Source organism: Eublepharis macularius, chromosome 2 (assembly GCF_028583425.1).
Source record: "Eublepharis macularius isolate TG4126 chromosome 2, MPM_Emac_v1.0, whole genome shotgun sequence".
NCBI lineage: Eukaryota > Metazoa > Chordata > Lepidosauria > Squamata > Eublepharidae > Eublepharis > Eublepharis macularius.
In genome coordinates, this window is record NC_072791.1 from 67639001 (window position 1) to 67666639 (window position 27639).

At 40.6% G+C, this 27639-nt stretch overlaps 1 protein-coding gene across 4 annotated transcripts in view; it reads left to right on the forward strand.

Annotated features, from left to right (window-relative positions):
- Positions 1-27639, forward strand: part of MAPKBP1 (mitogen-activated protein kinase binding protein 1) — a 162294-nt gene that overhangs the window by 92705 nt on the left and 41950 nt on the right. For all 4 annotated transcript variants that reach the window (XM_054970917.1, XM_054970918.1, XM_054970920.1 and 1 more), the window contains exons 6-16: positions 3803-3973; positions 9794-9931; positions 10211-10393; positions 14366-14526; positions 16825-17014; positions 22140-22286; positions 23670-23854; positions 23946-24037; positions 24889-25014; positions 25995-26065; positions 26398-26519. In XM_054970917.1, the coding sequence (XP_054826892.1) occupies positions 3803-3973; positions 9794-9931; positions 10211-10393; positions 14366-14526; positions 16825-17014; positions 22140-22286; positions 23670-23854; positions 23946-24037; positions 24889-25014; positions 25995-26065; positions 26398-26519 (1586 nt within the window). The remainder of the gene's footprint in view (positions 1-3802; positions 3974-9793; positions 9932-10210; positions 10394-14365; positions 14527-16824; positions 17015-22139; positions 22287-23669; positions 23855-23945; positions 24038-24888; positions 25015-25994; positions 26066-26397; positions 26520-27639) is intronic.

A 27639-nucleotide genomic window follows, 5' to 3' on the forward strand; every position in this document is an offset into this window, starting at 1 on the left:
TGAGGGAAGTAGGGATACTCTGCCTCACTACCTGTGTTTGGCGGGAAGCCCCTGTCTGTGCGCAGTAGAGGTGGATCACCTCCTTCTAGATTTTAAGAGCTAGAGAAATCTCTCCATGGCTGGCCTGTGCATGCACAGTCCCAATATGTGCCTGCACAGAAGACAGTAGATGAACAACCTGCAACCCTGTTTTCCTTCCTGGCCATCCTCAAAGGATCTTGGGCAGCAAGGATGGAAAAGGCCTCTGAGATGGTGGAGTTGCTGCTAGCTAGAGTCCTGTTGTGGCCCATGTGACCCATTAGGCTGATCTTGAATGATACAACTTCTTATCTTATTGGAACACTATGTCAGTGTGGTTGGGCGGGTGAGATTAAGAAGGAGAAAGTGTATTTTAGGTTTAAATTGCTTAACAGTTTATTAAAATAGCCACAAGGGAATTCAGATTTGTTGTTTTGTTACGACTTCTCTAAACCATTTAAGGTAGGAGCTAGTATGAATCTCAACGGCTTCTCTTTAGCAGCATTGGTTTTAGATGTATTTTCCAGGGATTAAAAATCAGGTATTCAGACAGATGAAAAACAAAGATAGGATTGGCAGGGTATGAATTAGTGGAGGGCTCTGGCATCTCTTTACTTGTATTTAAGGGAGGAAGTGGAGCAGAAGTCCCTGTTTCTGTATTGGGATACAGAAACGGCAAGACTGAACATTTTTTTTAAATGATCATTTAGAATGAAGGTCTTGAATAGTGACAAAGATCCTGGTGCCTGTGGGTTTGGCAAGGTTTAGTTCATTGCTGGCAAAAAGTTTTTCTCTTTGGAAGATGCATAAAGAAAGGACAGAAATGATTGCATTCTGTTTCTAATGCAGACCAGATACATAATATTCATACTGTAATTAAACTTGAATTTGAATTGCTGGATGCTAAAAGACCGTAAAAGATGTTGACTGTCCTCTTCTTGTCCATGTTGGATGGCTGCCATCTGTGTCCTCTGACTTGATTACTGTTGGACTCTGTAAATACACACAAGCATGCACGCATACAAAATGTCTCTTTTATTTATTAAAAATGCCGTTGGTCATAAATACTAAATTCAACGTGTGATCCCACCGTCCAAGTAAATGCTAGTTAAGCTCTAAATATTTATCAACTGTCAATTTCAATGTCAATCTTTTTTGATATCTGGTATGCTGGTCTGTAACCTAAATTGCCTTATTGGTTAATGTAAGAATTGTTGTGTTGGAAACCAAATGCTGGACTAGATCCAGCAGTGAGCAGCGTAATGCCTCTGACAATTCAGCATCTGATCCTGAGAAACATACTGCCTTTGGACATGAAGGCTCCACTTCAGTATCGTAGCTAATTGGCATTTTCTCTTGTCGCTGCTAGTGCATATAGGAAGTACTTCCTCTCACTTTTTTTGAAGCTACTTGAAAGTAAAGTTCTCTGTTAATTTTATATGTATGTCATGCCTCCCATTTGCCAACTGCACGCCTACACCTTATTAAACCTTTCCTTGTCATGAAGATTATGTAATGTGAGGAGGGACTCAATTCTGGGTTTAGTGGTATTGTACCCATTATGCACTCTTGACTATAAGCTCAAGGCCTAGCCATACACGAAGGAACAACTGGATTTAGAACTCAGAAAGCACAACAGTAAGAACAGTTAACATTAGGGGCAGGGGGAAGCTGCAGAGCAGGTTGATTTTTAAGCGTGATCTGTCTTGGAATCATTCCATTTGCGATTTCACTTTCCGAAAGGAAATTTTGATTTGTTTCTGAGAGATTGCACTCTCCATTCATTGTAGAGAGGTTTAGTCAACCCTGGCTAGAAAAGGTACCACTTTGCTGGTTGCTATGGAGATGTCATCTCGCAGTCCATCTTTTACAGCCTTTTGTGAAATCATGCAGAAGCTGTTGAGTTGGAGTTGACTGTCAAACCTGCACTTCCCTGTATTTCACTTGTTTCTAAATGTTTCATATGAGATACAGCATTGATAAAGGTGCTGCATTGACAATTAGCATGGGCTGACTTCTTTCAGTGATGCGGCCGATTTCTGTTAATCATTCAGTCTTAACCCAGAGAATCTGATCACCAGTAGGACTTATTTAACATTGTTAAATAACATTGAGCTTGTTAAATTTAGTTTTTCTAAAATCCAAACTATATGTCTGACTGCATTCAGCTTTTCGCTTGCCCAGTATCTTAAATTCCAAAGTTACATGGTCACTACTCTCCAGTAGGGGTAGTGAACAGGTTGGCAATGATTTGATGACACTTTCTACTACCAGTGGCCTTGCTCACTTCTTCCTTTCTTTCACTGTTAAGAGGGGAGGTTGTAATAGGGGTGGTACAGAATTTTTTAGTAGTGCAGTTTTGACTAGTTTATCTATGGTCTTTTAGTGCAGTCCCACATTGGAACTGTGCATGCACAGGCCTAATGTGTGCCTGCACAGAAGACAACTCGATGAACAACATTTACAGGTAAATGCAACCCTATTATCTGTAATTTTTGCACCATTTCTCTTTCCTCATGCTAATTTTTTCCATTACTTTAGGCTTTTTAGCCACTATTTTGGCATGAGTGGAACGAAGCAAATAAGTTGGGAATACTGGCAATGGAGATAGGCAAAATACTTCACAACAACCTATGAAAACCACTACCACTAGTGGACAAATTTATACATCTCTAGAAACAGGCAGGCATCTAACAGAACTGAGGGACTTTTCTATGGCGCCTCCCTCAGCAAGAAAGGAAAGCTTCTCTCACCAAGAAGATTTGATTCTGAGATATTCCTGATATGTAGAATTTACCACATCTCTTTTTCAGTTTGGGAACTGATCACAAGTATTAATTCTTGTAGGTGGCAGATGCTCTGATGAGATGCATGCAGCAATTGAATACACTCACATTCCTTTCAAGACCTTGCCATTTTTTGTTTAACATGGCGGTTTTGAAGTATCTTCAGCTGTGGCATTGCCAGGCTTCAGAAATTTGGTTCTTGTTTGCTGATTGCCTTAACAACAAACGATTGCCTTGCAGTCTTTGAAAATACTTGATCTTCTCAGTTTTACCATAGTATTTATTTATAAATTAATCTTTTGGGAAGTTAAATACTAGTAAACTGGGCACTTCCAAAAACGGCTATACTCTGAATCATTTGATTAGAGAATCACCTAGCAAAGTAGACCACTTTGGTTCTGGAAGTCATGATCTTTACCACTGATAGAATACTGGATTGGAAAGCTTTTCATATTTAGCCCCCAAGTAACAAAATATATTTGGGGAAAGGTATAGTTCAGAGAAATGCTTCAATTTGGCAACCGTTTATAGATACTAAATTCTTTTTTGTTTTTCCCCAAGCGCACACAGTGTTTCTTTTTATTTTTCCTTCCTTTCATTGGTCATACGTGAGTTACCCAGGGAGGAAGAACATGTTTTGCTTGTGAGTTGTTATATATGTTTGATGAAAAGTGTTGTATTATAAATAGTAATAATCACCTATCAAATCTCAATACAGTGTTAATTACAAAAAAACACAGAGGTGCCATGTGGTTCCATGGCATGTAGATTTTCTCAATGCCAGCTATGCAGTACCATTGATGGTAACACAGAAATTAGGACTGAATGCATATTGATCTCTTGTTGCCTTTTAAAATCTTTAGCTGACAATTTATGTACTGAAACTGACAAACCATTAACTGCCCCAGCAATAACCTATCTTGCAAAATTCAGTGGATTTGTACATAGGTTTTAAGATCATGTTCACTTGCTGTTGTTGTTCCTGTCTCTATTTTCAGAGTGGGCACATGCCAGCTGTTCGAGTATGGGATGTTGCTGAACGGATCCAGGTGGCTGAGCTTCAAGAACACAAGTATGGAGTGGCGTGTGTGGCTTTCTCCCCCAGCTCCAAGTACATTGTCTCAGTGGGTTACCAGCATGACATGATTGTCAATGTTTGGTCATGGAAGGTAAAAATATAGAACAAGATTCCTTTGAGAGAGCTCAAAGAAAGGAACGTGATTTAAGTTCTGCTTCCTATGCTTTTGCATCTGTACAGATATTGATATGAAATGGTCATAACAAATTGCAAAGTCACATTAATTAAGGGCTATCCCCTGAGGTAAGCCATATATGGGATGCCTTATGTCTGATTTCCCTCATACTAATGTGGGAAATGGTTTATATGCTAGGAACCTTGCTGTTTTAGACATATCATGAACCATTACCATTTCTTCCACCTTCTACTTGGGATGTTAGAATCAGAATCCTTGCCTTTATTCAAGAAAGGAATAGATAAACACCTCAAAATTATGTCCTTTTATTGATCAAGTGTCATTTTATTGAGTGTTTTTAGGAGATAACGTGCTTAATAATGGGGTGGTGTGTATGAGCAAGGGTCAAAAATCTGTGTCATAGTAACAAAAAGATATAAGGAAAAGCTGAACTCTAGTCTGCAGCCTACATAAATTATGCAGACTTAGCAAAGTGTTGCTGATCTGTCCTGAAGGAATTTCAACAAGAGCCACTGTGGTATAGTGGCCAGTCATACTCTCTCAGTATAACCTACCTTTCAAGGTTATTAGTATTAAAAGGGAGGGGGGGGATAATCATCCTAAGGCCTTTGGAGGAAGGAGGAGAGGTCAAGAATATAATGAAATGAAGACACAAAGACTTTTTGTTATCATCATTAATCTGTGGAATAAACTTTCTAGAGTAAGACAGCTAAGCCCCAGAGAATTGTGCCTTCAAAAAATGGCCTGTCCTTCTCTGCCATTTCCTTTTCTTGGTTATCTAAGGCACACAAAGTAGAGGATCACAGCAGGCCTTCTGGGATTAGATACTTGGTTGTTGTGCTTAAAGCACTCACTGTGAAGCAGATTCTCTTATCTCTTTCATTTAAAATAGCTGATATTCATTCTAAGCTCCCTGTTGCTGCTCTAAAAAGGAAAGGTAATTGTTTGCATACATGTCTCTTTAAGCATCAAAGGAACATGTGTCTGTTTTGTCAACGTTCCTTTTTAAAATTTATTTGCTCCCTGTGATGCTCAGAAAAAGGCCTTCAACAGTTGTTACTATTGATTGTAGAAGAAGCTCCTCCAAGGAGAGTGTCCTTTGATCAGAATGTCAAATTAAACAAGCAGATTTGTTTGGACAAGAATATATGTTATTGCCTGATGTAGCTGAAATACAACATTTTTCTTACTATTAATATGAGAATTTATGAATAAGCAAGTCTAGGGAGACTAGAATGGTAATCATTTTATCTTGTGTAGCTAATACAAGGTAAATTCCTTGGGCAGGATACTTTATTTATTTACATTATTTATAGTGTTCTTTTCTCACTGAGACTCAAGGCAGATTATACAGTGTGAGTTAGTACAGTCAGTTTCAAGGACATTTCAATAAACAATGTTATACGGTATATAAATGCAAATTTGCAAAGATTTAAAACCAACCGAAATCCAATATAGAGTTGAAGGACTGCTGAAAAAGAGTGCAATGCTAATGTATTAAATAACATAGAACTACCCAGCAGGATCATACTTAAAGCAGCATATAGTACATAGAAGCACATAGTACTAAAGTCAATGGTCCCTGTCTCTGTACTGATGGACCTCTTTGAGACCACTTCTTTACAGCCCACCTATCTAAGTAAAAATGCCCCCTTGAACAATTCAGTTTTGAATAATTTTCAGAAGGCCAGAAGAGTGGGAGCATTCCTAACCTCCTCAGATAGACCATTCCATAATGTGGGGGCCACCACAGAGAATGCATGTGTACGGGCACCTTTTGAGGGGAGACCTAGGTATATTTGCGTTACAATAGTCAAGTCTCGTTGTTATCATGGCATGGATCCAGGTGGCTAAATTGATTGTGTCTCGTTATCATGGCATAGATCCAGGTGGCTAAATTGATTGTGCTGAGGGGGGGGACCATCTTCCAGGCTAGACTGAGGTTGTAGAAAGCATTTTTGCAGCTGCCTTAACTTGCCTTTCTAGCAGTAATATGGATCCAGTAGAACCCTTAGTCTCTAATTTGCAAGGGTCAAATGAACTCCATCCAAAGTGGGAACAAAAATGTCCTTCAAGATCCCTGCTTTCCCAACAAGCATCACTTCTGTCTTGTCTGGATTGGATTTCACTTTGTTAACTTTGAGCCATTTGACCACAGTGGTTAGATAGCAACCCAAGATTTCTACTGCATTCTGCTGTGATTTGGATAGTGAGATACAGAGTTGGGTGTCATCTGGACTTGGAAATAATTGGCCATATAATTTTTGTCCAAGGATGGTTTTTAAATTAGTGGGTGAATAACTACCTGTTCGAGTGGCTGAGAGAAGAAGTCCTGAGTTAGTGGATGATTTACAATAGAACCTCAAGAGCTCATTTATGTGGTCCTTACTTGATTTTAACAGCCAAGATGGGCAAGTATCCAGTGCAGAGATGTCAGGATCCCTCACTCTAACTTCTATAGTGGTTCATATGTGAACTAGATGGTGCATTAAGCATTTCTTCCGCCTCAGCTACATTACAGCTGTCATCCAGATCAGAGTGTATTTGTGCTATTATACTGGCAAAAAACTTTGCAACGGCCTCACAGCTAATTGTCAGTTGTTGAAACGGTAAAGATTCAGATCTAGGAGGAGTTAGAAGATGTCGAGATACCTTGAGCAATGTATTGTCGGAAGCTTTCACGGCTGGAGAACGATGGTTGCTGTGGGTTTTCCGGGCTGTATTGCCGTGGTCTTGGCATTGTAGTTCCTGACGTTTCGCCAGCAGCTGTGGCTGGCATCTTCAGAGGTGTGGCACCAAAAGACAGAGATCTCTCAGTGTCACAGTGTGGAAAAGATGTAGGTCATTTGTATCTACTCAGGAGGGGTGGGGTTGAGCTGAGTCATCCTGTAAGAGTTTCCCAGGGTGTGGAATGCTAATGGCGGGAGGCTTCACTGTATCCTGAGGAGGTTCTTTTGCATATGGATTGGTACTTGATATGCTAATCTTCTCTGCAGGGCTATTGTCGGGGATAGAATGTTTTGTTAGCCTGGTGTTTTTCAGAACTGGAAACCATGCTCTGTTCATTCACAAAAACTCCAATCACCACCCCCGACAGAAAAGAGGCATAATGAAAACATTAGTGGATCGTGCAAGACGGATATGTGAGCCGCACTTTCTCAATGAGGAAATTAATCATCTAAACCACGCACTTCAGGCAAATGGCTACTCCAGAAATGAAATCCGAAGAGCAATCAAACCCAGGATGAATCAAACAACCAAGGAAAAACAGTCTCCTACAGGAAAAGTGTTTTTGCCATATATCAAAGGAATTACTGATCAGATGGGAAAGCTTATGAAAAAGCATAACCTTCAAGCAGTATTCAGACCCACCCGAAAAATACAACAGATGCTACGATCAGCAAAAGACAGTAGAGACCCCCTCACCTCTGCAGGAGTATACTGTATACCCTGCAGCTGTGGACAAGTTTACATCGGGACCACAAAGCGTAGCATCCAGACAAGAATAAAAGAACATGAAAGACACTGCAGGCTTGGACAACCTGAAAAATCAGCAGTGGCTGAACATAGCCTAACGCAAACAGGGCACAGTATCTTATTCCAGGACACCAAAATACTGCACAACACTTCCAACTACTTTGTCAGACTGCACAGGGAAGCCATTGAAATTCACAAGCATAAGCAAAACTTCAACAGGAAAGAAGAAACCTTAAGAATGAACAGAGCATGGTTTCCAGTTCTGAAAAATACCAGGCTAACAAAACATTCTATCCCTGACAATAGCCCTGCAGAGAAGATTAGCACATCAAGTACCAATCCATATGCAAAAGAACCTCCTCAGGATACAGTGAAGCCTCCCGCCATTAGCATTCCACACCCTGGGAAACTCTTACAGGATGACTCAGCTCAACCCCACTCCTCCTGAGTAGATACAAATGACCTACATCTTTTCCACACTGTGACACTGAGAGATCTCTGTCTTTTGGTGCCACACCTCTGAAGATGCCAGCCACAGCTGCTGGCGAAACGTCAGGAACTACAATGCCAAGACCACGGCAATACAGCCCGGAAAACCCACAACTACCATACCTTGAGCAATTGGGATGGTCATGAAGTATTTTATTTTAATATTTATTTATTTATATTTTCCATTTATATTCTGCCCTCCCCACACAAGCAGGTTCAGGGTGGATTAGCTGGTACAACGGTTGCAGAGAAGTAACATTTCTTTGCTGCTCTCATGGATACTTCACAGATCTTCCAGTGGGCTCTGTAGCATGCTGTATCAATTTCAATGCAAGTTTTCCACCAGTGTCTTTCTAAGCATCTTCCAGTTCTCTTTAGGGAACCATGGAGCTGGCTTCAATTCTAAGGGCTGGAGAGGTTGATGAGAAGCAATGTTGTCAATACCTTCAAGGAGCTTCACATTCCAAGCCCCTACTGCAGTCTCAATAGAGCATGTGTCTGGAACCCTAAAATCACCCAGGGCGTTTTGGAATCCAGGAGGATACATGAGCCTTTGTGGGTGAATCACATATCAAACATGCTACCAGCTTTAACTTGAACTTCAGTTCCTGGCTACAACTATTGTATATTGATGTGCTTCAGTTCCCAGATGCTCCTGGCAGCCATGTTGAGCTGATGGAGTTCTTCCTGTCCTCTAGCGTCCTCCACTTGGTATAGGTGATGTCTGCACTCTGGCTGTGCACCTCAGGCCAAGAGGCTCGCGCCTCCAGAGCATACCATTTGGATGTTCTGGGGTGACTTTCATTTACCTATCTGTTCACAGTAATTAATTACCTCCAGGATGCTTTATTCTGGTAAGTTTGCATTAGTTCATAAGTAAAACCCAACACTAGGAACCAGATAGGTAAGCCCATTTCTTGCATGGATCCACAGACCTAGTTTAGATTTTCATATGCCACCATGAGGGATTTGTATGCTGGAACAGTAGCTTTGCCACTCCCCCTCTCCTTCATAAATTCTGGTAACTTGACATGGAGACTCCGCGTGAATGCCCAGTGATGTAGAGAACTAGTATATAAGATTTTTCCCAGCCACAACAAGGAGTTTGTATAAATCTGTCACCAGTGCACCTGAACAACAAAAAAGACAGTGGTGCAGAGAGGAATAAGAATAGTTTTATTCAGCTATACTTCCCCTATGTGTTTTGCCTATACTTCTTCAGGTGGATCTATATAATTGTATCAAGCAGTTCCCACAGCAATCAGCTGGACATTCATGTAAAGTGCCAGTTTCATAATAGATACTGGGTTAGATCCTTTGTCTCCCTTCCACCAAGTTTTCCTTCATGAAGGAAAAAAGGGATTCATTCAGAAGGTTCTAGGAGAGGGAGAAAAGGTTTTCTCTATCTACTTTTCAAACTGTATGAATAATTTCATAAAACCTCTTGTCTAATTTAATGAGAGTTTGGAAGATGTCCATTTTTAGTGTGAGACATTTGCATTGTAATTCTTGCTGACTGCATGTATTTTTAAGATGGCTTTTAAAAGTAAGGACTTTGAAAATCCCTAACCTAATGAGTGATGTCCTGAGGGCAAGCCTTAAAATTCGTGCTGGTGACTCCAATCATAGGATTCTTGTTGATGAGAAAAATATGGAACATCAGAAGTTTATTCTTTTTCCATTAGCTTCCTTTCTCCCCACGTTTGCAAAATATGGATTATGACTCTGTGGTTGTCACTTGTTATGGACATTTGCATACAAAATGTATATTTAGCAAGAGTTTTGACTGCTTGAATAACTTCTTTCCAGAAAAATATAGTTGTGGCAGCAAATAAGGTCTCAAGCAAAGTGACAGCAGTTTCATTCTCTGAGGACTGCAGCTACTTTGTCACTGCTGGAAACCGGCACATCAAATTCTGGTACCTGGATGACAGCAAAACCTCCAAGGTGAGCGGCAGGATGAGAAAAGTGCATGGGGATGAGTAGGGACAATGGGGGAAAAGAATACAGTGGAGGGCTTTGCTTTTATGCCTGTGGTGATTGCTTGGCATTTCCAAGGTCATAGTTCTGATAATCCTGATCATGAAGGAAGAAAATGTTTGTTTTGGCATACAAACTGTTGTGCAAGTTTCATTGTGTGTTTGTGTGTGTGTGAGTGCAATTTCTTTTCACACAACCATTGTGACATGTTCTCTCCCTCTTTCTCCCCCCTCCCCCTTGGACCAGGTGAATGCCACAGTCCCTTTGCTTGGGCGTTCCGGTTTGCTTGGGGAGCTAAGGAACAACTTCTTTACGGATGTTGCATGCGGCAGGGGCAAAAAAGCAGACAGCACTTTCTGCATCACTTCCTCAGGACTTCTTTGTGAATTCAACGAGAAAAGACTGCTGGACAAGTGGGTGGAGCTGAGAGTAAGTTCTGACTCTATAACCCCCCCCAAACATCTGTGCATCTGGAAAAGTCTAAGGATGCACCAAGCCCCAAAGCTGCTGCCAGTGAGTCCCAAACTATCGTTGATACTGTTGCCATATAGAATGGTCAGTGTAATTTAAATGGGTGCATGGACAGGGCACTAAATTCTCCCTCTGCCTGCAGTCCATACTCAGTCACATCATTCTAATCCTGGTATAACCTAGGCTAGGAGGAAAACAGTTGTAGGGGGAAGTTGTGAAAGGAAGGGAGGTTCAGGGCATATGTACATGCATAGGCACAGCTCCATATGCATTCCTTTTTGGTCCTTAAAGACAGAATTCCTAGCCTCTGCTTTTTACACACCTACATTTATTTTATTTAGAAATGTATACTTAATGATGCCGCCTCTTTACAGGCCTTGGACCTGGTGTCATCCGTGGCAGCACTGGGGCTCTTCCAATATGTTTCAGTTTCCACGCATCAAGCGGGTCACACACTAGATTTGATCTTTGGGATGGGGATTCAGGTAGACCTTGATGCTGCTGAAGTAGTGCCATGGTCGGAACACTTTGTTCTGAAGGCTCTTGCATAGGCAGTGAGCTAATTTATGCTCGCCCATGGAAACTAATGGATCCAATTGGTTTCCAGGATGCTCTGTGGGATATGATGCCCCCTGGTGGATCAGTGGATGAGCTGATGGGGGACTTGCCTGATCGTCTCCCTGAAGCCATTAACGAAATCACTCCCTGTCACCCTCTCCTCTCCCGTGCCAGACTGGCCCCCTGGTCTACAGAGGAGCTACGTCGGATGAAGTGGGAGCTGAGATGGCTTAAGCAAGTGTAGTGGCGAAGTTGGGGTGAAGAGACAAGATCGTCTTATAGAGCGTGTATGAAAGCCTATGAGGTGGCTATGAAGGCGGCAAAGAAAGATTTTTATGCTGCCTCCATAACATCTGCAAGTTCATGCCCACCAAAATTGTTTCAAGTAGTTTGGTCCTCTCTCAGGGAGATTGTCAAATTAGAAATTCAATGATCAGCTGTGAAGCTTTGGGGAGCTTTTGTGCAGATAAAATCTTGACTCTCCGTCATGACCTGCTGGTCGCAGTTGATACAGTAAGGGAACTGGAGACCCCTTGGCCATCTTCTGGTCCTTTCTTAGATCGCTTCAGTTCAGTTTCCCAGGAGGAAGCTGACAGGCTCCTGCGGCTAGTGAGGTCCATCATGTGCTTCCTGGACCACTGCCCTTCATGGCTGGTAAAGGCCAGCACGGATGGGTTGGGAGCCCAAATGGAGCTCCAGGGTTTTTCCCAGAGCACTTAAGGAAGCCGTGGTGAAATGTCTCCTGAAAAAAACATCTTTGGACCCCACCGATCTGTCCAGTTACCGCCCAGTCTCAAACCTGCCATTTCTGGGCAAGGTGATTGAGCGAGTGGTGGCTGAACAGCTTCCATCCTGAACCCATTTCAATCTATCTTCTGTTCGGGCCATGGGATTGAAGCAGTGCTGATTGCCATCACAGATGAACATCATAGGCTCCTGGATCGAGGAGGGTCAGCGCTGCTGGTTCTGTTAGTTTCTCAGCAGCGTTTGACACGGTCAGCTATGAACTGTTGACTCACCACCTCGCTGATGTGGGGATCCAAGAAACAGCCTTGCAGTGGCTTGGCTCTTTTCTCCATGGTCAGAGGGACAGAGGGTGGCACTTGGGGAGAGTTTATCTGCATGCCAGCCATTAGTGTGCAGCGTCTCACAAGGGGCAATAATCTCCCCTTTGTTATTCAATCTGTATATGCTCCCCTTTGCTCAGTTGGTGCAAAGTTTCAGACTGGGCTGTCATCAATATGCAGATGACAAACAGTTGTATCTGTTGATGAATGGCCAGCCTGACTCTGCCCCAGATGTTCTGGTGAGAGCTTTGGAGGCTGTATCTGGATGGGTAAAGCAGAGCCAGCTGAAGCTGAATCCGGCAAAGACAGACTGCTAGATTTGAGAATCCGGCTCCTGACCTTCAATGAGGCACCGCTTGCGCCTGTTCCATCGATCAGGAGTCTCGGAGTGACATTGGGCTCCTCCTTGTCAGTGGAGGGCCAGGTCGCAGCAGTTGTCCAATCTGCATTTTTTCACCTTCAGCAGGTCATGCAGCTTGCACCCTATCTGTCAGTTCACGACTTAACTACAGTGATCCATGCAGCAGTCCCCTCCAGAGTAGTCCACTGTAACTTGGGCTTCCCTTGGGACTGACCCAGAAATTACAACAGGTCCAGAATGCTGCTTCACGTATCCTGATGGGTATATCATACAGAGCACATATTACTCCGATCTAGCAGCAGCTGCACTGGCTCCTCGTGGAGTTCCAGATCAGGTTCAAGGTTTTAGTTCTAACCTTTAAAGCCGTAAACAGACTGGGTCTAGCATACCTGAGGGACCGCCTCTCCTCGTATGTACCCTGGAGATCATTGAGATCGGCAAATAAGAATCTACTGGTGATCCCTGGCCCCAGGGAGGCCCGGCTGGCCTCAACCAGTGCCAGGGCCTTTTCAGTCCTGGCCCTAACCTGGTGGAACTATCTGTCAGAGGATATCCGGGACCGCCAAGATCTTATATCCTTTTGGTGGACCTGTAAGACAGAGAGGTACTGCCAGGCATATGGTTGAGGCCAGTATTAGGTTGCTTGGAAGCCTCCCTATTGGTCTCCTGCCCACTATAAAACCACCTACCCCCCCTTACATGCAACGTCACAGAAATGATATTAACTGTGCCCTCGTGCAGGGATTTATATGTGTTTATATTGTGGCTGTGGAGAATGGAGGAGGCTGCCATCTTGAGACTCTGACGGTATATGTACTATTATTTTGGTTTTAAACGTATTTAAATGTTTTAATCTTTGTACTAATTACATTATCCCTGGGATAGTTTGGCATACTGTATTGTTTTAATTAATTTTAGTAACCTATATAAACTGTGATCAGGGACTTAATTGTTTATAGGTCAATGTTTGGTGAATTGTGACGGCCTATGGCTTATAGACAAACTCTTTTGACTAATTACATTATTGTAACCTGCCCTGAGCCCATAGTTGTCCTATGTGGGAAAAATCTAATGTGAATGGTCTGAAATAGCAGTACTTTGTATTATGTAAGCTGAAAATAAAAATTAGTCATTTTTATTTTTAAGCACTTTAACTATCTCAAGTTTATATTCTTGCCATTCAGTCTTGATTTAGTACTATGTTATAGATGGATAAACTGAGGCTGGGAAATGGTGACTTGCTTTTGCAGCTGAACTCCAACGTGAACCACCTGAACTGGGCAAGGTGTCCTTTTGCTACCTTCCATGTAGCAGTGTGGGGTTTTTAGATCTATGCTATTTAGAAGCAAGGTTCTGGTGAACTATGTATCATTGTGAAAACATTTTATTTTGGTATATAGTCAACACAAGCCTTTCAGCTTCAAAATCTTAGTTTTCTTTCCAGATTAATCTGTTTTTTCCTTTCTTGTTCCTTCCTTCTTTTCTGCACTAAAATCGCCTTTTTTCTTTCACTTAGAACACAGACAGCTTCACAGTAAGTCAGAATGAACTCATTACCACCAGTACTCCACTTACTCATCGTGCTTCTCATTTGTCGTCATTGTTTGAGAGTGTTCAAATTTCAATACAATTATAAGATGTAGTCTAAATCAAGAAGCCTGTTGGTGCTTTTTATACAAAGTTAGCTCCCTGTCTTCTAATGCTGAACACTTTCCCATTGTGGTATCAGATGAGTTATCCTAGAATATGTAGGAGACTATTCTTCGAGAGAAAACAGCTTAGGAAAGGATGCTTTCTTGCATCAGGTGGCTTCATTTCATTTCCCTTTGCTTCTTCTTTTTCCCTTTCCTCAACTATTGATTTCCTTGTGTCTTGTCATGCTTTCTGTGGTGGCTTTGGGAAGAATTCTGCTCACGTTAGTGTCTTGTATCCTTGCGTCCTTAGACTACTGTGGCAAACTGCATCTCTGTGAGCCATGATTACATCTTCTGTGGCTGTGCTGATGGTACGGTGCGGATTTTTAACCCTTCAAACCTTCATTTTGTGACTACACTTCCTAAGCCACACTTTCTAGGAACGGATATTGCCAGTGTCACTGAAGCCAGGTAGGAAAAAGGGGCAAATATAGTACTCTTTTTATGACTAGATCAAAAAGACCAACTCTCTAACAGTATTTCCCATACAGTGACTCAAAATTATAGAAGTGTCTCTTTCTATGTTGAGCCCTCAATTGTTGTTCATTCTTCTTTAATGTCAATATGTGTAAAGACAGCCTATAGTTGATTGATAGAAAGTACAAACGATTTGTGGGGAATATCTCATTTTCCCTTCTATCATATCCTCTTTTCCTTCGCTGCCCCCCATAGCCTCTCTGCCTTTTCCTGCTTCTTTTTTTCCTTCCCATCTTCAGCTCCCCCTCCCCCACTATCAGCACCCCCCTATGTCATCTTATTTTTTTTTATTTTATATTCTTCCATTATTCTGTGTATTTCAGTAGCTGATCTAGATGTGCGGGTGAAGGGATAATTAATGGTCTTACTAAAATAGTCACACAGTGCCTGACGAGAAGAAATGTACAAGTTGATCAGCATTGAGGGCAATATAATAAATGTAATTACTTGTAAATATGAAGTATTGGATCACCAAAAGAGTGTGGATGCTGATTATACCAGTGGTGCAGTGTAAACAGACAACAGCCAAACTTGCAGGTACATTGAAGTGTACCTCCTGTTTACCCTGGGTCTGATTTTAGAGGGGGAGGGGAAAGGTTGGACTCCACGAATGCATATATGAGGGTGTACCTCCTTATAGGCCAATCCCTTTCCCCTTCCTTTAAGATGGAAATTGAGGGTTTTCTTAAAAATAAAGACCCCCCCCCCAAAAAAAAACCTCCACAGGAACCAAGAGTTGAGTATTTGTGCTACCTTAAGCTGCCAAAGAATTTTATCAAGGCAGGAGCACATAGTTCCTCCCATACTGAAAGAATTGGCTGCCACCTGGTAGCCCGTAAGACCTAGTATGTTTTATAAGACTCTTGTTGCTTAGTCAGCCAATACAATTCTTCCCTGTGATCTTTAAGCTGCGAGGGAGTGCTCTTCCTTGTAACTGTAAGGATTCAGCGCAAGAAGCTCAGGTAGATTTGTAAAGAAGCATAAATGTGAAAACAAATTGTTTCTGTAGCTGTCTTGTTAATTTTTTGAACTGTTGCTTTCTGTAGCTATCTTCTAAGCATCAGATACAGTTACCAACCTCAAGATGTCAATCTCCCAGTAGCTATCTTCTAAGCATCAGATCGCCCATAATTACAACTGATTTCTGGGCTACAGAGATCAGTTCTCCTGAAGAAAATGGCAGCTTTGGAGGGTGGACTGTATAACATCATATCCTGCTGAGGCCCCTCCCCTCCAAAACCCCACCCTCCTCAGGCTCTAACACCCAAATCTCCAGGAATTTTGCAACTGGAGTTGGCACCCCAAGGTTCAGAGGATGTGTGGATTCTCTTGCCCTTTTTGGGCCCCAGAATGAAGGAAAGCCAGCCTAGTCAGTGATGCACCTGTGCCTGTACAGTGCCGTCTACATTGACACTTTTATTTATTTATGTACTTCACTTTTCTCCCCAGTGGGGATCCTCACTGACAGCATGAGAGCAGCACAAATAGCTCTTGGTCCCTTTAGATTCTTCTGTGGGGGAGGGGCTTGGGGATTCTGTGTGTTTCATTTAAACCTCCTCCCCCCCCAATTTTCCTACGTACCTCTAAACTTCACCCTAGTATGCAGGAGGCTGATCCTTAAGCTGCCGTTTGCCAGCTCATTTAAAATGCATATAAAAATGGTGAGGATCCTCTTTGAAAACGAGGAGTGATAATATAATGCTAGAACTTCACAAAGTTGCATAAACAAAAAAGATAGATCTTTTCCTTGAAGAACTCACAACTTAAATTCTGAAAATGGGTTTGCCAACAGACTGGAGGAAGGAAAGGGAGAGACTATGGTAATAAGGGAATGAAGATGTTTTGACATGAATATTGACATAAATAGCCACTTATCTGTGGAGAGCTTGTGTGATGAGAAAGTGTGGTGATAGCTTCCAGGTAACAGGGCAGAGGTCTTTCTTAAGTGTATGTGTGTAGGAAATGTTTCTGTTTTTCTTATGATTGGTATTCCACAACTATTTTTGGAGAATTTTAGTATTTTCACTGGGATTTTAAATTGTTTAACATGTTTTTAGCTGTTCTAAGAACCAGTTTTTTAGTTTAGTAGGATAAAAATACTTATAAATGTGATTATGCTTGCCTTGGCCTGGCAAGCAAACATTTTTGTGGGTATGTAACTTTGTAGATTTTTGAGAAGGCTTTCTATATAATATATTTTTATAAACACATATATGCGTGTTCTCTTTATAGCCGGTTATTCTCCAATTTGACTGATGTCAAGTATCCAGATACCATCGCCTTGACCTTTGACCCAAACAACCAGTGGCTATCATGTGTTTACAATGATCACAGCTTGTATGTATGGGATGTCAAGGACCCCAAGAAAGTGGGCAAGGTTTATTCTGCCTTATACCACTCCTCGTGTGTTTGGAGCATTGAGGTAACTACTATTGGGAAATGAGGTAACTAATTGGGAAATTAAAATAACGAAACCTTCTTAAAATAACTAATATTGGGAATATGATGGAGGGGAGGTGGAAAGAGAGTGGCCCTGTTGTTGGGTTACAAACCTGAGGAGTTTAAAAGTTCAATTCACATTTTTTTGTTTATTTATAGTCTTTCTTTCTCAGTGAGATTCAAGGCAGATTAAACAGTGCAAGTCCATATGATCAAGAGCTAGGTCATTCAGTGAACAATAAAATAGGGTATGGGTTGCAGAAATGTGAAAAGAAGCATAAATTTGGAAACAAATTGTTGCTTTCTATAGCTATCTTCTAAGCATCAGACCACTTATTGACGTATTGTCGAAGGCTTTCACGGCCGGAGAACGATGGTTGTTGTGGATTTTCCGGGCTTACTGTACCTCCTCAGTTTGTGTATGTGGCTGGCCTGCCCCTCTGTGAGCCCAGAAGCGTTTTCTTTCTTGTTATTAATAGAAGAAGCAGAGAACTGTGTAGGCTTTTTAGAGCACCCTTTTATCAGCTGCAGTCATACCAGTGAAACAAGAAAAGATCACAGCAGAAGCTGAGTGCTGCTCCCTACTGGTGTATTGCATGTAAAAATGTTTAACACTCTGATGTGATTTCTTTCTTTCTGCTTGCAGTGGAAAGAGCCTTAAAGTGTAATGTAGATTCAGATATTGATTATGGTAATTGATGAGCAACATTAAAAATACATTAACAGGACAATTTAAAAAGTGTATGTGCAATGGAAAATATAATAAAAAATACATAAAATAGTGGCGAGGAAGACTCATTAAAGTCTGGGAGCTGCACAGAATTTCCTCAATAGCACAAGGACAAAAACATTCATGAAATGGGGCACCATGATATCTCCCTTCTAATATAATGGATGGGAGAACACTGAGACTGGCCAGAGTGACAGCTATCCTAAATTTAGCCCCTGCTCAATAGCATTCCCATTAATCATCCATCTATGCTTAGATCGTCTTCTAGAAAACACAACTACTTTGGACTTATTGTGGTTAATAGTCAAAAAATCAGTGTCACAATATGAAGCAAGAGCCTTCAGCCTTCAGTTAGAGAGAAAGAAGGAGCAATTAGCAAGTGAAAGGGGAAAAAGAAAAAAATAAAGACAAATGAATGGATTTAATCTCAGCAAACGTGAATGGACTAAATTCTCCCTCTAAAAGATCAAGAAGTTTCAATCAATTGAGGAAATTAAAAGCAGATATTGTATGTATTCAGGAAACCCATATTAAAAAAGATCAAGAACACCTACTAAAGTGTAAAAAATTGGGCAAGGTTTATACATCATTATTGCAAGTGAAAAAAAAGGTGTGGCAATATATATTGAAATATTTAGAACAAAGACATTTCAAAGCTGCAAACAAACCTGGAAGATGCTTGGCGTAATGTTTGAGAAAAGAGAAAGAAAAAAGAAGGATACTTGGAATTAGAAAGGCAGTCAGGTAATCTATAAAGAGCAAGAAATGAAGGATCAAATCAGAACGTTTTCTAACCTTTTCAAAGAAGGAGTTATAAAGGAAGAAATATTTGCAAGAGACACCAATCAAAGAATTTATTACTGAGCATAGAAATATTCTAAATCAAGCAATAACAATACAAGAGATTAACTTTGCCATAAAAAAAATAAACTATACTAACAAACAGAGGAATTACGGGTTAATGGTAACCAACAAAAATCCTAATCCCCATAATTAACACGCTACACCAATTGCTTACATACAACAATTTTTGATAACTCTACTAAAGTGCAAGTACAAACAAGTAAGTGCGAATTCACAAATATTCTTCAGCGTTTCATATTCCAATCCAATTGGATTGGATTGGACAAACCATCCTGTCGGCTATAGCTCAATAATATGCATCAATAAAGCAGTAACATAGGGTATACAAAAATTCTACAATAAATACAAAATGGTACATAAAAAGTCCCACAGTTCATGTACAATTCCGGAGAGGGGTGGTGGAGGTGAATGATCTTCTTCCTCTGTGGTATATTAGTTATCCAGTCGAATTGATGTTATTTTATACTAGTTATTTCTTCCACAGATACAGCAGGATGTAGCTCTCCAAAGTTGGTCACCTCCTGGATGCATGTATGTTCTAATCCTCAGGAGGACCCCCCTCTGCCATCTCGACATGGGTGTACCCCCCCCCAAAGAATCCCAGAATCCCAATAGGACGCTAGCTACTCTCCTGTTTTGTCACCACTTTCTCAGGGGAAAATTCTCATAATTCACAAACTTTACACCGCGTCTTTTTCTTTCAGTCAAAAGGCCATTGTTACCACAATCATATAGACGCATTTCTTTATTGAATGTGGATTATAAGATATTTACAACAGTCATGGTGGAAATATTAAGAAGATGTATCTCAGATGTAATTTATTAAGACCGAACAGGATTTGTTCTGAAGAGATACATGAAAGATTACATTACACATCTCCTCGATGCAATTGAATATTCAAGAAGAAAGGGGGGGAAACTACATTCATGTTTCTGGATGCTGAAAAAGCATTTGATAACGTGTCTTGGAAATTTCTTATGAAAGCACTGCAAAGAATGAACTGTGGGATTGAGTTTTTGAATTGGATGCAAAGTATTTATACTAACCAGCAAGCCACAATCCTAGTTAATGGTTCATTTACAGAGAAAATTGAAATAACAAAAGGAACACAACAAGGGTGCCCAATATCACCATTACTGTTTATTATTGCTTTGGAAATTCTGGCAGTGAGAATCATTCAAGACAGTAGAATCAATGGAATAAAGGAGGGGAATGAAAAGCTATTTGGATGATGTGGTCATATCATTGAGAAACCCAAACAATTCTCTGATCTATGTAATGGAACAAATATTAAAATTTGAACAGCACTCTGGATATAAATTGAATGAAAAGAAAACAAAGATAATGTTACTTTTGGCAATGACAGAAGAACAAGAAGAGATTGGCAAGAAATCCAAGCTGAAGGGAAAAACATTCCATGGTTGATGTATCATCAAATAGTATCTAAATTCAAAGAACAAACTCTCAAAGAAGGTGGCAGATTAAGGGGGGAAAAACAGAATTTGAATTACTAACAAGTGGTGACTTGAAACATTTACTAGGAAAAATTTATAAAATTCTACTGCAACATCACACAGAAATGGAACTAGTTAAAAACTGTAGGTTAAAATGGATGAAAAACTACAGAAAAACTATCTCTGTGAATCAATGGGAAGATTTATGGGCCAAAGATATTAAATTTACAGATTGCCAATTGTTATGTACAAAATGTTCTTTAGATGGTACACTACCCTCAAAGATATTGCAAGAATTAGTAAGGACTATTGTGGACAGTGCTGGAAATGCCAATGTATGGATGCAACATTTTATCACATGTGGTGAGCATGTAAGAAAGCATGAAGATGTTGGATAAAAATACATGAAGAGATGCTGAAGATTCTCAAGCTCAGGTTTGAGCTGAACCTGGAAAATATGCTGTTAAATATTTTACTGAATAATGTTACAAAAGTACAGGGAGATCTTTTCCAGCATATGGTGATAGCTGCGAGAGTATTATATGCAGCAAAATGGAAAACAGATTCATGTCCTGACATGCCTAAGTGGACAGACAAGATGTATGAATATGCATCAACGGCTAAATTAACTTCCTGTGTGCACAATAGACCAATATTGGAATTCTGGAAAAAATGGAAAGACTTCTTTGATTATTTAGGTTAAAACTAAGATAAATTAAGGTAATTATATTATAGAGATAAAATACAGAAGAGATGACTGATTAAAAACCATTGACATTAAAGTCTGAGTATAAGCAACTAAGGAGAGGGAAAGAAAACTATTACATAATTTGGCTGTGCTGTTATATACTTCCAATATATTTGTCTGTTGGTTTAAATCTAATTCAAATGAAGTATTTGTATTAGTTTCTATGCACTTTCTATTGTTATTCATATCTTTTCTTTTAAATAAAATCTTTACTTTAAAAAAGAGCCCTCAGCATGTGTGTTAAACCTATACTAATACAAGATGACTGGACTGCATCATCTGCATAAAGTAAAATTGAAAGTAGTCTGGAGGCTAATATAGGGAGATGAAAGCTGGGGTCAGATAAGCTGTTAACCACTTAATGTAAAAGTTAAATAGATTTGGTGCCAGAATACGACCCTGTTTCATGCCGTTATAACTAGGAACTGAAGCTGACAGATGTTCAGCACGGTTACAGTTAACCTGTAGCCATGTTTTTCATGTAAACAGGTAAGAATTAGTATTTTGTTTGTTTATTTTATTAAATGTGTAGCCCTCTCTCCTTGCAAACGGGCTCAGAGTGGATAACAACATCATATATTCATACATATAAAAGATAACCCACAATGTAAAATAAAATCCATCAATATTACAGATGCAGTAAAACAATTTCACAGTGCAGCACTCAGTATTGCACAATAGCCATCTATCTATATTGATCTTCTCAAATTTACTCCATAGTCTAGTATGTGGGATGACATCAAATGCTGACTTAAAATCAGTGAAGGCTGCATAAAGTGCATCTCTTAATGAAGTGTATTTATCTACCAAGTGCTGAAAAATGAGACCCTGATCTGTTGTTGAATGACCTGCTCTAAAGCCAACTTTTTCCTCTAGGATATTTTCAAGGTCTGGTCGGTCCAGTAACTTCTTCTGAAGATGACTCGCATATAATTTACTAATGATACTCAATAAGCTAATCAGGCAGTAAATGGCTGGATCAGCTGTGCAGCCTTTTTTTTTAAAAAAAGGGATAATAATAGCCACTGGACTTATAATTTGGCTAGGGTAACCAAAGATGACTGTGATAATGCATCTTTATGTAGAAGAAGTGATTTTGGCCATTGGATCTTGACAGGCTTGTCAGGGCTGCAGTGTCAGATTCTTTAACAGTAATGAACGGTACAAGGGCCTACTGCTAGTCTTTGTTTCCCTCAACTTTGACCTGATGGGAATTCTTATGCAAATGAATTGCCTTCTTTATGTACCTGAAAAGGCAGGTGGCTGTCTTTGGCTGCAGGTAATCTTTCTGTTTTTGTTTCCTTTTTTCAGGTATACCCTGAGGTGAAGGACAGCAATCAGTCTTGCTTACCCCCCAACTCTTTCATCACATGTTCCTCGGATAATACCATCCGCCTGTGGAACACAGAGAGCTCAAACATTCATGGGGTCACTCTGCATCGGAACATTCTAAGCAATGTAAGAACATTTTTTGGGATGGAATGCATCACATGTTGCTATTTAATGTGAGAGAGCATCCCAAGCTAGTGGTAAAACTTGTTGTATAAGCTAGGCAAAATAGGCTTTTAATTTATAGATATTAATGTAACAACCTAGCTATGCTTCATTTAGGAAAATGGTATCAGATTTGGTCTCCCATTTTAACCTATGTTGCTACTTTTATTTCCCCCCCCCTTCTACTATCTATTTTTAGTACAAGAAGCAGCCCCATGAAAAGTACCTGAGCTTGTAACCAAGCACTATTTCAGCCAGCCAGGATACACTTTTGGCTTGACTTTAAAAAATGATTATTTGACCCTCTCTATTTTCATGTACATGTTTGAGAGGCAAGAGAGTCTCTTCTTGTTATTATTTTCACTGCACTTAGTATCAATGAAAATATCTCCTTGTTTGATTTATTGGCTGCTTGTATGTAAGTAGCATAAAATTATATCGAAGGTAAGTAAAGCATTAGTCTCCTCTGATGCCTTCTTTCAGAGGCGGTTAAACTGGGTGTTTGTTCCAGTGTCTCCAGAACTGGCTACCTCAGTGCTGAAAATAACTTATTTGCTTCTCTCCTTTCCCCTTGCTCCAGTTCACTCTGTAATGCATCCAACTATTGGAGCTGAGTAAAAGATATTTCACTTGCACTGTAAAATAGTAGAATTAAAGGAAATCCTTTTTGGTTTGTGTTCTTAATATTTCATTTAAAAATTAATTTGAAAGGAAGAAATTTATACTATAATAGAGCCAGAAATATGGCTGTGTGTAATATTCCCCAAGGATCTATTGGTAATTCCCAAATGTCTTTGTAATCACTGATAGCTCTACAGCTTTGATCTGTAGATTCTGTGTCTTGCTCGGCAATCCAAAGCCTCTTCCAGAAACTTACCATAATTTGAAACTTCCTGCTTTGTAACAAAATTGATCAGAGCGCCCCCAACATACTTTTAGCTTTTTAAGTTTTTTCTTTAATATAATTTTTATTTTATAAACATTACATTACAAATACAAGGCTGCTGTAAAATACAATATTGTGAATCAGCATACATTAACACTATTATAGTCTACAAGATAAGAGATAGTGTAACGTGATTATAATATCTAACAGCAGATGAAACAATCTTTTTAAGCTTTATAACCTGTTGCCTCTGGGTCGAGAAATGAAAGTATGAAATGGTGGCAGTTTAGTGCAGTCTGGCTTTGGGCTTAAATAGCAGCTTTGCGGTTGGACAGGCAGCAAATCAACACATTTCTGTAGTCAAAATAACGTACACTAGCCATTCATCCTGTCTAACTCTGAACATTTTTGTTTTCATCTGGTTTCCTCATATGGGGTTCTTGTTTTTTTCCTTTCCTAAGGACCTGATGAAAATAATCTATGTAGATGGAAACACTCAGGCCCTTTTGGACACAGAATACAATACAGGTGGAGGTGCAGAGAAGGCTGACATGCAGGCCCAGGACACAAAAGTGGGGATTCGCACAGTGTGTGTGAGTCCCACTGGGGAGCATCTGGCCTCAGGAGATAGAATAGGCACTCTCAGGTAAGCTTTTGGATTCTAGGGGAGGCCCTGGCCTCTTCCAGTAGCAGTGAAAATGCCCTTTCTTACTCTCCGTCTGTATGTCCTGTTTCAGGATCTATGAGCTGAAATCCTTGAAAGAGATGCTGAAGGTGGAAGCCCATGATTCTGAAATCCTCTGTCTTGAGTATTCCAAACCAGAGACAGGTAAGATGGAGTTGGCCCACTATTCACTTGCTTACAGTAATTGTACTAGGCCTCAGTCATTACATAGCAAAAGAAGATTGCTTATGGAGCAAAAATGCATTTTTTAGAAGGATAGTAAAACACAGCAGAAGCTATTGCCTAGCTGTCTCCGGCCGGCAAGATAATGGACAAGGTCTCCTTCTTTACAGTATTGGGAATTTTGACCACAGTGTTCTATAACATCCTAATTAGAAAATGGGTTATGAAACCTTTCCTTTCTGACTTGCTAGGTTAGTTGCTTTTGGTGACAGCAGGTCCAGGGGGTGGTGAAGCTTTTGTGTTTATCTGCTTGATGCTTTGAGAGATGTGAACACCTTCGGGCCAACTTCCTCTTTCCCCTTCTACCCATTGTCTTTTTATTGGTACCTGGAAGACTCAGTTAGTTGTTTTGATTGCTGATAACTTTGTGATTTATATTCAGTGCATCTAGCTCTTGGTTTAACAGTAAGGTAATTATAGCTCCTCTTCTCACGTTTATCAAGTAACAATGGGCAAAGCCTTGCTTATTAGTCTGTCTTGAGAGGCGCCAGCTATGCCCACTTAGTCAAGCTGTAACTATTTTAGCAGAGACCATACAACGCTAAGCAGAAAAGATGCCGTGGGAATAAGGGATGTGATTCACATATCATTAATCGTTAGCCTTTTAATATAAAAAAAATCACACAAGGAAACATGGTAGAAGCATTTCCCAGGTGCTCAATCTACTGTACCAAAGCACATTGCATTTTGTTTGAAGTCCAGCTTGAAAAAAATGTTTTGAGTGTGTGTCTGGAGAAGCCATCACTTTTTCTCTGAATGGTCTTATTTGACAGGATTAAAGCTTCTAGCATCAGCTAGTCGGGACAGGCTGATTCATGTTTTGGATGCAGGGAAGAACTACAGCCTGCAACAGACCTTGGATGAGCATTCATCTTCCATCACAGCAGTAAAGTTTGCAGGTAATGGAGTACACCTGTCTTTGTCAATAGGAGTTAACAGTCCTACACAGGCTGCTTGTGGCACCTCTGAGTAGCTGGTAGAACTGGCAACTTCCTCAACTGATTTCTGTGGTTGGGTTACTTGGATGTGACTTCCTGTGAATAATGAAAGTCCTCACTCCCCACCCCATGATTCTGGATCTCACTCTCCAAGGCAATTCCTCTTTTCTTCTGGAGTATTCAAAGTAGGCAGAGAGAACAATTGGTCACTGTGAGGTTGCACATCAAACTATTTCCTTTGTTGATGCTCATCACTGAAACAAAGGTACTCCTTTGACTCTTCCTCCAGCAAACTGACTGGTCTGTGTTTGGTCTTATCCCATTACATGAGATTTGGCTTGTGTTTGGATGGTGCAAAGCTATTTACAGGGATCTCTTGTGGAACACTTGTTCAGTCTCTGGTCTAAACTGTATGGGTTTATCTGTAAGGAGCTAGTGAAAAGATGGCCCTATTGTCTAGCAGAAGCTTAAACTAAAACCTTTCAGACCCATTTGGCTTATGATTATGTGGTGCATATCAAGTTAACAGCTCATGTTTAAGATGCTTGATTTATCCTGATTGGATGCGCCATTTCCTTCAACATCTCCTTCTCCCAGCAAAAAGTTCAACAGTGGCTTTCTGTGCCCCTTCCTCATGGAACAACACCCTGTAGGTTATAGCATTAGCTGAGAGGTCCTCAACTTTACCATCCTTTTATGGAGCTGAGGGTGGTGTTCGTTATTCTATCCTCTCAATTTATCTTCACAACAACCCTTGTAAATGACTTTTTGACCAATTGACTTCTCCCAGGTCAGCTAGTGAACTTAATGGTAGAAAATAAATTTGAACACTGATCTCCACACTTGTAGTCCAGCATTCTGCTACACCATAAGTGACTCTAAAGAAGTTAACAAGTAGTTGCTGTCTGTTCATGCGCCTGTATGTTTCTCTATTTCCTCAGCCAATGATGGAAAGGTACGAATGATCAGCTGTGGAGCAGATAAGAGTATCTATTTTCGCACTGCACAGAAGGTAATTCCTTTAGAGTATCCCTTTGATGTAACTGATGGGGTAGAGCTGTTTTAAGATTGAAGGTGGAAGCAAAGGCTTTAGAGGATTCATGCCCTGTTCCATTCCATTATGGCTGTCTTTAATTATGCAACGTTGTGATAGGGTGGTTATAGGACCTGCTCTGCATTTTAGTAGAACTAAAGTTTAAGAAATTTTGTAGGGCAGTTCAACTGCAGTTTGTTTGATTTCCGCTGCCTCCTTGTAACTATTTCTGTGGAGAATTTGTCTGTCTTTTGCTAGTGGGTGACATCATTGGCCTGGTTTTTAGTGCCTTTTATATTTCTTGCACTTAGGCTACAGATGGGGTTCAATTTACTCGTACGCATCATGTTGTTAGGAAGACCACGTTGTATGACATGGATGTGGATCCTAACTGGAAATATGCTGCCATTGGATGCCAGGACCGGAACATCAGGTTGGTTCCACTATCACAAATGCTTCCCCTGTTCTCAGTCTATCAGCAAATCATGCCATAGTTAATTTCACTAATAACAAATAATTTGGTAGCTTTTATTGGCAGATGTTATGTTACCCAGAACCTGAGACTAGCACTTGTAGTGCCACTGATGCTCACCGTAACAGTCCAGGGATCGCTTAGGCCTGTGTAGACATTGGTTTGCCCTGACATAACTCTTTTGACTAATATGTGGATAGATCAAAGAAGGAAAGTAAAGACATCAGTCAATCAGTGGCAGTGCATACATGCAATAATGACGATCTCAGTCCTAGTGTGATTATATCCTTATTTTACAGTAGTATTCCACCCTCATCTGATGTCCTTTTTGAGGGAGCTCAACCAAGATGTGTGTGTGTACTGAGTCCTGGCAGGGACTGTGAGAAAGGAGCTGTTGAGAGGAAGAGATGTAGACAGCAATTATAACTGAATCCAGGAGGCTGTGCTTAAGGACGTTGCAGAGGATGGGAGTGAGGGAAAGTAGGTGGGTTGCAGAGATGCCTGGGAAAGGGGGAGAGATACGGGGCTCTGGTGGTGAGCTAGAAGGAGAGGAAGGGAGGCTGGAGCAGGATGGTGCAGTGGCATAGTATTTGCAGGGGGCTGGTTGAATGCAGTAGCAGAGTGGAAAGAGAGGTATTAAATCACTGTGCCTTATTCTGTTGTCATGGTGGTGGAGGTCAGATTGGAGGAGAAACTGAACCCATTTGTGGTTAAAATCTCAGTCAGTATATACCTAAAATCTCTTAGTTTTTGTGGAGTCCTATGATAATTTCACATTATATTAACCTCATGTTAGGGTTGTCAGCTCTGGGTTGGGAAATTCCTGGAGATTTGGGGGTGCAGCATGGGACCTCCTCAGCAAAGTATAATGCCATAGGGTCCACCCCCCCCCCTCCCCCAAAGCAGCCATTTTCTCCAGGGGAACTGATCTCTGCAGTCTGGAGATTAATTAGAATTCTGGGAGATCCCTAAGCCTTGCTTAGAGATTAGCAACCATACTTCATATTCCGATTCAGTATTCCTGTGAACACCTCCTGTCTGTCAGCCTCCCAGACGCATCTGGTTGCTGCAATTGGAAATG